The sequence below is a fragment of the Dama dama genome, chromosome 25 (genome assembly GCF_033118175.1).
Source record: "Dama dama isolate Ldn47 chromosome 25, ASM3311817v1, whole genome shotgun sequence".
In the NCBI taxonomy this organism is placed as follows: Eukaryota; Metazoa; Chordata; class Mammalia; order Artiodactyla; family Cervidae; genus Dama; species Dama dama.
Window position 1 is genome coordinate 68,959,952 of NC_083705.1, and position 10,854 is coordinate 68,970,805.

The 10,854-nt window shown below is 44.1% G+C and overlaps 1 protein-coding gene across 1 annotated transcript; it reads left to right on the forward strand.

Moving 5' to 3' along the window:
- The first annotated feature begins 1,274 nt into the window (after positions 1 to 1,274).
- Positions 1,275 to 2,174, forward strand: TAS2R1 (taste 2 receptor member 1). Its single transcript, XM_061129688.1, has one exon. It carries the CDS (start codon positions 1,275 to 1,277, stop codon positions 2,172 to 2,174), a length of 900 nt encoding a protein of 299 aa, XP_060985671.1.
- The last annotated feature ends 8,680 nt before the right edge of the window (positions 2,175 to 10,854 follow it).

The window sequence follows — 10,854 nt, forward strand, 5'->3', positions numbered from 1 at the left end:
TCCAGTGAAGATTTTTCCAAATAATGAGTTTAGTTTTTAAGTCACATTCTACAATGTGGCTTGCTCTGCCATTAGTTTTCAAGTGCCTTGAGGACAGAAACTATTGTATTCACCTTTGTCCCCACAGTGGTAAGACAGTGATGTTCAGTGAGGGGGTGATTTTGCCACTCAGGAAACACTCAGCAAAGCCCAGAATCATTTTTTGTTGTAGCACCTTGGGCAGGGCGTGCCCTGCCGGCATCCGATGCTTAGAAGCTGGGAGACTTGCTACACTACTTTCCACTACCACCACCCCTCAAATATCCGGCCCCGAATGTCAACTGTGTCAAGGTTGAATGCAACTGCTCATGCAGAATACATTTTAATAATCGCTCATTTACTTTTTCCAAAAATAATCCATTAGAGAGTTAAAATGACAAATCAAATCATGTGCTCTTTTATCATTACATTTGCCCTGGGACAATCAGCTCATGTCATAAAATTCTCACAGTCTTGGAACACTAACAGGGAAAAAATTTCGAGCCCTGTATTATCCTGAAGATCGTTGGTTACCGATGAGAATGGTGCTGAAGGGTTCTCTATTACCTTCCTTTCAGCTCTTGACCTACTGTGTACATGGACGTGTAAGCCTACTCACTTTGCCATTATAGTTTGTCATGCTCTGCGGTTTATCACATATGATTTATCGCATAACTGTTTTACATTTTAGGTGGCATTAAGTTGCTCAATAATTGCATTATGAAGAACTACTACTTAGGAGTCTCACGTTGCTGATTATACTATGTCATTATAGCACAAATGATGTTTGTTTGTTTAAAAGAGTTTTCTGTAAAGAATGCCTTGCAAGTGTTAAATAGAATCACACCTATAGGCATAATTAAACAATTCCTGGTAGAGATGAGGATTGAGAAGCTTCCACTGCTCAGGTACTGGAGGAGATCTCCTCCAGCCCTGGAGGGATCTGGTTCCATCATTCGCTTGTGATGAAGCTGAAAGCCAAATAGACCAGGGAAATGCAAACGCCATCACTAGGAGGCAAATCATTGCTCAAGTATCTCTTTCTTATTTGACTGCCTTGGGACAAAATTGAGGAAACAGTGATAGCAACAAATGTTCACCACATTCCTACCTTATTGCTTTTGTTGTTAAGAGCTGTGTTCTCTAAAGGAATTCTAGTTGAAGAAAAAAAGAAAATTCAGAGAATCCAAACAGTCTGAAAATCCACAGCTACATCATTTTTTAAAGTAAGTGATTTTTTAAATTTTCTTCTCGGAATGCTGGCGTCTCACCTTGTTAGCCACCTTGTTTTGACAGTGATACAAGTTCTCTTTGGGATTTTTGTAAATGGCGTCATTGTGATTGTGAATGGTACTGACTTGATCAAGCAGAGAAAGTTGATCCCGCTGGATCTCCTTGTTTCCTGCTTGGCGATTTCCAGGATGGGAATTCAGCTGGCCTTCTTCTACATTAATCTGGCTCTTCTTTCCTTAATTAAATTCCCCCAGTTTACTGAGAAGCTTGTAGTTTTCACATTTGTGAATGACTTGGGACTTTGGTTTGCCACCTGGCTCAGCGTCTACTACTGCACCAAGATCGCTACCGTCGCTCACCCTCTCTTGTTCTGGTTGAAGATGAAGATCTCCAAGTTGGTTCCTTGGCTGATTCTTGCGTCCCTGCTGTATGCATGTGGTACTTCTGCTGTGCACGTCAAATATAAGTGGGTATTTTACGGAGAAGATTTCCTGAGCCTTTTCTTCCCCAATGTAACAGCTCCCATCGAAGTAACCCCTAGTTTACAGTTTGCCTTTCTGTTTGCTGAGTTTGCATTGCCATTGTTCATCTTCCTCATTTCTTCTCTGCTCCTGATATTTTCCTTGGGGAGACACGCCTGGCAGGTGAGAAACACATGGACAGGCCCCAGAAACCCTCACACAGACGTGCACGTCAGGGCCTTTCTCTCCATCCTTTCCTTTCTGGCCCTCTATCTCTGCCACTATCTGATCGTGGCTTTGATCTTTTTTCAGATTTTTAAGCTTAGAAGCTTCCTATTTCTGTTCTGCGCCTTCACGGTTGGTTCATACCACTCCGTCCACTCTATTACTTTAATTTTAGGAAATCCGAAAATGAAACAAAATGCAAAGGCATTGCTCCTCCTCGGAAAGTGCGGTCAGTGAGAGAGAACTTTGATCCAGTCAAAGAATCTGCAGCTCAGTGAATTAGCAGAAGCCACTCGGCCTCCCTCAGCCAAACGAAGTCTGTTCACAAATATACGAAGCATCATCTAAAGACTATTTGTTCAACTTGAAACACTTTTGTGGATGCTCTCCTTTTTCAAAGGGTTACATTGATTATCAAAGTGTAAAATGTGTGGCTGGATTATGTCAATGTCAGTATCCCTGCCAGGTCTTACCTCACTGGAGAAGCCTGGGTAAGTGGTACAGGGATCTTTCTGTATTATTTCTTACACGCATGCAAGCTAAGTTGCTCAGTTGTGTCAGACTCTCTGCCACCCTATGGACTGTAGCCCACCAGGCTCCTCTGTCCATGGGATTCTCCAGGCAAGAACACTGGAGTGGGTTGCCATGCCCTCCTTCAGGGGATCTTCCCAATCCAGGGATCAAACTCACGTCTCTTATGTCTCCTGTATTGGCAAGCGGGTTCTTTACCACTAGTGCCATCTGGGAGATCCTTTTATTATTTCTTATGACTGTTTACAAATCTGCAGTTATCTCAAAATAAAAAGCTTAAACAAAAAGGGAAGCACCTGTTGGAACTTGTGATGGCAGAAGGACGCATGAACGTCCTGGGGACTCTGTGTGACTAGTGCTGGTTTTAGATGATTTATCCTGACTGAAAGCATTGATTGCTCATTTCTTATCTACTTGGATATTATTTCTGCACTGTTTTTTAGACTCACAGACAACAGAACCATTTTTCTTCATCAGATCAGACAGTAAGCCGAGGACAGGCTGGATTTCTCTGTCCCTGTAAGTAGGTTCACCTACTCCAAGCTGCCAAGAACGTAGGTGCCATGGTGACATGATAAAAAGGCAGACAGGTGGAAGAGAAAGAGGAAACAAAGGCTGAACTCTCACTTTCCATTTCACCTGATTGGACACACTGAACAGACAATAGCTTGCAAAGATATTTCATTTTTACTTGTGTGCTCTGCTTTGGAGCCCTTTCAACTGATGGTGGCAATGTGGAACTCCTACCACACTGCGTAGAACTCCTACCACACTGCGTGTCTTCCCGATGAGGCAACATCAGATGGGTGGGCTGGGGGCTTCTCCATCTGCTTGAAGTCACAGGTGCAGTTTCTAACTAGCTGATGATGTCAGATGCTAAGATACATGTGTATATTCCTAAAACACCTTCAGAACTCTTTTGTTTTCAGTGGAAGCAAAAGATGTTCCTTATTTTGGCCAGCTTGCCACTTATGTGTAATGATAGAAAATGTGTTGGGTTTGGATTTGCCAGTCATCAACAACATGGATACAAATGTTGGTTTATAAACCTGAGATATACAGATCTCATTGTACTAAACTGAGGTTTTTGCTTCAGAAGATTCTTGGATGTGGGGGAGCTCTGAGGTTACTCTTGCTCTTCCTATGGAGGAAGGAGCAAAGCAACAAACTTTGTCTTCTTGGAATTTCCTTCCCCCACGTCCCAGTGGGTGGGAAGGTTTATAGCTAACTGTGTACTCAGGTGGCCAGCTCTGGAAAGAGCAGTTGTGCCCTGGAGATAACGATCATTCCTTCCTTTGGAGGGGACAGTAAGGAACCACATTTTCTGGACATGTCAAGTTCAGATGCCTTCTCCTTGAAATAAGGTGAGAAAAGCAGACGAGATTTCGAATATATGGGGGGATGGGAAACCTGTAAGTATACAAGTCTCATGTGATTGTTTTACTCAGATGCCAAGTTCTCATTCAATTTCATGCAAATCTTGCTTTAATAATGCTGGTTAATGAGATGAATATGAAGGTATGATTGTTTGTATGCTTAAAAGTTACCAAGAGTTATTAAAAAAAAAAAAAAAAAAAACAGATAATGCATGCTAATGCAAACTCTTCCAGAAACACTTTCTCAGTCTACTTTCAAATGTTGCCTAGCTCTCACATTGATGGAGATTGGGTTGGACCCTAATTGTCCCATCACCGGTTGAAGCAAAACAGACTCAGTCTTTTGACTGTTTGGAGCTGCCTTTATGTGGACAAATTGTTCTAGTCCTGCTCACTTCACATGGGGTCAGCCTCTGTCGTGGTACGGCATTGTCCTCTACCCAATCCCTGAGATGGGGCTGGACACAGTCACCCAGGACCCTGCTGTGGGATCGCATGCCCATGGGTCAGGCCAGAGGACTGCTGACCACAGGACGAGGTGCTGTGCACTCTTCCTTCACGTCCCGTGGCTCCCCTGCTGAGTCAGTAACAGAGGAGGTGGGCAGGGAGACGGGCTCTTACAATGAGGCCAGGGGCAGCAAGAGCATCCCATTCCGTTTCAGAAAGAGGTCGGACGAGCACCCTCAAACCAGGAGACACACGTTGCCACGTGGCCACCCATTCTCCATTCTGAGGTTGACCCATTCGGTGCCCAAGCTTCAGGGATTCTCCATGGTTTCAGTGACCACAAGACAGTGACTCCAACCAAGAAGACTAAATCTGTGTGCTTACATCAACAGTTTTCTCAAAATATGAATGCTGTAACAATTTGGATATGAGGAAAGAAATGCAACAATTCTAAAACTCTCCCAAAGTAAGAATGCCTTTTTAATCCTCAGTCACTAATTCAAATGTAGTAACTGCTTGTAGTTAGAATAATCCAGACCCAGAAGTGGAAGGAAGACATGAAATTTAATGTCTACTCATCTTCTTTAGGGCTTTCCAGGTGGCACTAGTTGTAAAGAATCTGCCTGTTAATAAGGAGATGCAAGAGATGCGGGTTCGATCCCTAGGTTGGGAAGAACCCCTAGAGAAAGAAATAAATGGCAACCCATTCCAATATTCTTGCCTGGAAAATTCCATGAACAGAAGAGCCTGGCAGGCTGCAGTCCACAGGGTCTCAAAGAGTCAGACACAAGTGACAGACTGACACACACATCTTTAGGCTAAGGACCACCCATTCTAGATGCTTTAGACAGTTTGAACATTTTTCCCCGTTGTATGCTTAAGTACAGTCATTCTTGTCAAACTGTGCTCTAATTTTAGGCTTGGGAAACATGATTTCTGCAGCTTTAGGGCATGTGGACCTACATCTCTTGGGGTGAGAGGAGGGATAGATGGTCAGACATATCCAAGAAAGAAAGAAACCAAACAGATCATCCAAACCAGCACTGGCAATCAGTGGGATAACAGATGCTGTAGACAGATGGAGCCCATATTGGAGAAAAATCCAAATGGCGGGGGCAGGAGACCCACCTGTTTCCAAAGGGTCTTGCTACAGTGTGAATTTGGAATCAAGCTAGTGATTGTATTTGTACAAACTTAGCACCAGCATGCATGCGCTTAGTCGCTCAGTCACGTCCGACTCTTTGTGACCCTTTGGACTGTAACCTGCCAGGCTCCTCTGTCCATGGGATTTTTCAGGCAAGAATACTGGAGTGGGTTTCCACACCCTTCTCCAGGGGATCTTCCCAACCCAGAGATCAAACTCGCATCTCCTGTGTCTCCTGCATTACAGGTAGATTCCTTACCCTCTGAGCCACTGGGGAAGCCCTGCTTCAGTGGTATATTCCTTTTAAAAGAATTATTCTTTTGCCACCTATTCATTATCAACTGTCATGTGAAAACTTTATGCCAGGAGAAAGGGTAGGGGCTGAGAAAATCAGTCCCAAAGAGCTGAGAACATTAAGCTTTTGAGAAAGAGTCAACATAAATGCAGACTGCGTGTGGGCCTTTGCTTCACTGTCCTCTTATATAAAGTGAGCATCTTTCTCTGTCTCCTTGTACATTAGACCACTCGATGCACTACTCCATACCTTCGCGAGAAGAAATAGTGCTTGTTTTTGACATTTGGCTTCACATTTGTGACATCTGCATCTACTTAATCATTCTACTTGGGGGTCAGATTGGTGATTGTATCCTGTAGTTTAAAAGATTCAGATCAACACATCGTGGCTTTCCATTTTCCTCTCTGGTGCTCTATTTGTTTCTGTTTTAAATGTTTGTCCACAAGATCATCTCTGTAACTCAGTTTAGAATAAAATTATCTTCTGAAACTTCTGAAAATATGTCTGCTTTAAAAGTGAAGACTTAGGGGTGGGAGAAATTGGGAGATTAGGACTGATACATATGCACTATTGATACTATGTATAAAATCAGTAACTATGGAGAACTTACCGTACACAGAACTCTCTGCTTACTGCACTGCGGGGACCAGGACGGGAAGGAGGTCCAAACAGGAGGGCACACGTGTATTCACTGGGGCTTCCCTGGTGGCTCAGAGGGTAAAGCGTCTGCCGGCAACGCGGGAGACCGGGTTCGATCTGAGACCCAGGTTTGATCCCTGGGTCGGGAAGATCCCCTGGAGAAGGAAATGGCAACCCACTCCAGTATTCTTGCCTGAAAAATCCCATGGATGGAAGAGCCTGGTAAGCCACAGTCCATTGGGTCGCAAAGTCGGACACGACTGAGCGACGTCACTTACAGCTGATTCATCCTGTTATACAGTAGAAACCAACACAGCCTTGTAAAGCAACTACAGACTGATAAAAATTCCTGTAAAAAGGAATAAAAAATAAAAATTATGCCTGAGGGTTCATTTTATTTCAATCTCAACATTCCTGGGGAAAACAACACATTTCAACTCTTTCTCAATTGTTGAGGTTGGTATGAATGTTCTTAAGTGAAACCTTGAGTTTTTATTAAACAAACTCTCTCCTCCCTACAGATGTGCTTAAGTAATATAATATAAACACAGGCTAATGTGTACCTGGGCAAAATTTGAATTTAGGAGTATCTAAGTCCCCATAGCTAGACTGCGCTCAGCACTTGGAAAGCATCTCTGAATGACCTAGATTCCAGAACCACTGGGAACACTTCGGATTCTTCTGAAGATAAGCAGGTGGAAAAGGATGGGATAAAAAGCTAGGATATTGTATTACTAAATAGATGGAAGGTCCTCTGGCCACAAGTTCACTCATTTGGACAGCAAATGCTATGCTTGTGATTGAAGACTGTGAACTTTACTTCACTTGACGTGGCGCTAGTGGTAAAGAACCCGCCTGCCAACGCAGGAGACATAAGAGACACGGGTTCGATCCCTGGGTTGGGAAGAGCCCCTGGAGAAGGAAATGGCAACCCACTCCAGTATTCCAGCCTGGAGAATCTCAGGGCCTGAGAAGCCTAGTGGGCTACAGTCCATGGTGTCACAAAGAGTTGGACGTGACTGAAGAGACTTAGCATGCACTTCTCTTGAAACACAGGAAACTGGCTTCCAGAAAGAGCTACCAGATATGGTAAAAAAAAAAAAGCTTGGTTTCATGATAAATATTCTCTAGCATACGCATCATTGCACGTCTGCTATAATACTTGAAACTCTTGAGACAAGGACTTGGTGCCTTTGATCACAGAGGCGTGATGTCCTTTATAACTTTGGTGGAGATGGATGTGGTGAACAAGCTCTGTGGGAGGAGAGAGGAAGTTTTCAGCATAATATTCTAGACAGGGAGGCTCAACAGATTTGTGCCGTAGCTTATAGAGATCAGAAGCCGGTCCACACACTGTCCTTCAAAGCCAGTCTCCTGATCTCCTCAGTTCTTGCTAGAACTGTACCTGCTTACCTGGGTCTTTTAAGCCACATCTGTGCAATGCTGTAAGCACAGCAATGAGCTGAGCCTCTGTTCCTTGATCTATAAAATGGGGATGATAATGATAGATGCCACGTGCTTAACAGAGTTCCAGGTACATAACTGAGAGCACTAATAAAAGCATCTCCTGAGTAAAGGAAGTGAAAGCTGCTCAGTGGTATCCGACTCTTTGCAAACACCACGGACTGTACAGCTCGGGCCAGAATACTGGAGTGGGTAGCTGTTCCCTTCTCCAGGGGGTCTTCCCAACCCAGGGATTGAACCCAGGTCTCCTGCACTGCAGGCAGATTCTTTACCAGCTGAGCCACCAGGGAAGCCCAAGAATACTGAAGTGGGTAGCCTATCCCTTCTCCAGGGGGTCTTCCCGACCCAGGAATCAAACCAGGGTCTCCTGCATTGCAAGTGGATTCTTTACCAGCTGAGCTACCACAGAACCCTCACCACCCCCAGCCCAAGTAAGGGGACTGATATCAATATGGTTACCAGGAGTCTCCAACAGCACCGTGGGGACAAGGGCATTGGGAAGGACCATCCTGAATAACAGAGGGTCACATTACGGGCTGATTTGCAATCTATGAGCTGGGTGACTTGACGAGCCTGAATCTCACATTTCTCCATCTTTGAAATGGGCACATGGTTCATTCTGGGTCTAATGAGCTATGTTGATGAGCCAGGTGGAATCCACACAAGGTTGCTGCCAGTGTTGTTTTCCTGTTGTTGTTAAATCATATGAAACTCCTTAAATGGAATAATTTTTGACCTGCCAAGATGTCAGTTTGGTAAGCTTAGCCTCGAATAACCAACCAATCATAGAGTTTGTAGGAGGGCACATTCTAGACAAAATAAACAGTGTGTGTAGAGGGATCTGGCAGAGAAAAGAAATAAAGACACAGAAAAGTAAAAGAGTGAAAGGAGGAAGGAAGGGTGTATCAGACTGCTTTGCTACAGTATCATGGTGGTGGTTTAGTTGCTAAGTCGTGTCCAACCCTTTGCTACCCCATGTACTGTAGTCCACCAGGCTCCTCTGTCCATGGAACTTTCCAGGCAAGAATACTAGGGTGAGTTGCCTTTTCCTTCTCCAGGGGATCTTCCCGATCCAGAGATCCAAACTGCAACTCCTGCATTTTAGGCAGCCTCCTTCATTGCAGGCAGATTCTTTTACTGCAGAGCCATTAGGGATTCCCAATGGGGCCGACAACTCAGTCCTCGAGTCGTGGGTTCATTCTCATACACGTTGCCTGAGGCCTGGGAATTTACAAGAGTCTTGTTGCTACTCCAAGTCCCAAGGGAGCAGCACCTGTTTGGGTTGGCAAATTTTATGTTATGTATGTGTTAACACAATAAACAGATTTTACCAGAAAAGGAAAGAGGCAGGGGCTGGGGGGATGGTTTTTTAATTTAATTTTTATTTCATATCAGAATATAGCTGATTTACAATGTTGCTTTACTTTCAATTGTGAAAGTGAAAGTTGCTCAGTCATGTCTGACTCTTTGTGACCCCATGGACTATAGAGTTCATGGTATTCTCCAGGCTAGCATACTGGAGTGGGTAGCCTTTCCCTTCTCCAGGGGATCTTCCTAACCCAGGGATGAAACCCAGGTCTTCTGCATTGCAGGCAGATTCTTTACCAGCTGAGCCACAAGGGAAGCCCAAGAATACTGGAGTGAGTAGCCTATCCCTTCTCCAGCAGATCTTCCCAACCCAGGAATCGAACCAGGGTCTCCTGCGTTGCAGGTGGATTCTTTACCAACTGAGCTATGAGGGAAGCCTTTCAAGTGTACGGCAAAGTGATTCAATTATATGTATATCCATCTTTTTCAGATCCTTTTCCCCCATAGGTTATTACAGAACATTGAGTAGAGCTCCCTGGGCTACACAGTAGGTCCTCACTGATTATTTTATATATAGTAGTGTATGTATGTATATCCTGAACTCCCAATGTGTTGTAGTATATGGTTCATGGGCAAAACAAGGGACAGGTAGTATTCCATAGTGAATTAATTCACTGCCGTTGTTGTTCAGTAGCAAAGTCGAGTCCAGCTCTTTGCAACCCCATGGACGCGGTATGTCAGGTTACTCTGTCTTCCACTATCTCCCAGAGTTTGCTCAAATTCATGTCCATTGAGTCAGTGATGTGTTGGTGAATTAACTCACTGTTAAATCCTAAATCAGCCTTCCCCATTAGAATCAGCTTGCGTTTCAGCGAATAAATATTGCAAACCCTGATACTTTTAGAATCTAAATAGATAATTACCATTCAAACACAAGCTTCCCCTCCTCCAAGTACACAGGCTTTTACACGCCATTGACCCTAAGAATGTGCAGTGGCTGTTTAGAATAAAGAGAGAAGAATCGCGTCTTCCGATATCATCTCTAAAAAGCTCATCTCTAGGATCAAACCTAGATAAACCTTATAAATTTCTTTCTATTTTTCCTTTCTTTCTTTCTTTTAATGGGCAGAAAATGCTTGAGGCTAGTTGTTAGGGGATGGAAATTCTTACCGTTGAGGACATTGAGGTTGTATTTCACTGTCTGGAGTAGAGAATTTTAAAGGCTGCTTCAGTCACTGGTAGCTAATTCCGAAAGAACAAACTGATTGTTCTCTCTGAACAGACATACAGATGACATGCTTCCAGAACCTTCAAAATAAAAACACTTCCCTGGAGAGAACCAGTGTTGATCAACGTGAGCCCTGACGGGAGTAAGCTGGCAGTGCGTCTTGGGGATCGTTGACCTTGTCCAGTTATGAGTGTGACCAGAGTTGAGCTGGCTGATTCCAGTTTGAAAATGTAGTCCTCATCCTTCTTTCCTGCTTTGTGCTCTGTGACCCTCCAGCTTGCTGCCCCTGCAGATCGCAGCTGCTTCATCATCCCTTCCACCCAGATCTGCTGGAATGTGCTTATCAGTTACAGGCGGAGTGCCGCTCCTAAAGCATTCCCCGAGGGATCCCAAGTATGAATAGCTCTCGGTCTCCCTGTTTTTACAGGAAGAGAATGAACAGACCTCTTGTGAAATAACTCTCCAATGTGTTCTCTTCGAGGCTT

Coding starts and splice junctions, on each gene's coding strand:
- TAS2R1 (XM_061129688.1), top strand. CDS start 1,275: ATGCTGGCGTCTCACCTTGTTAGCCACCTTGTTTTGACAGTGATACAA.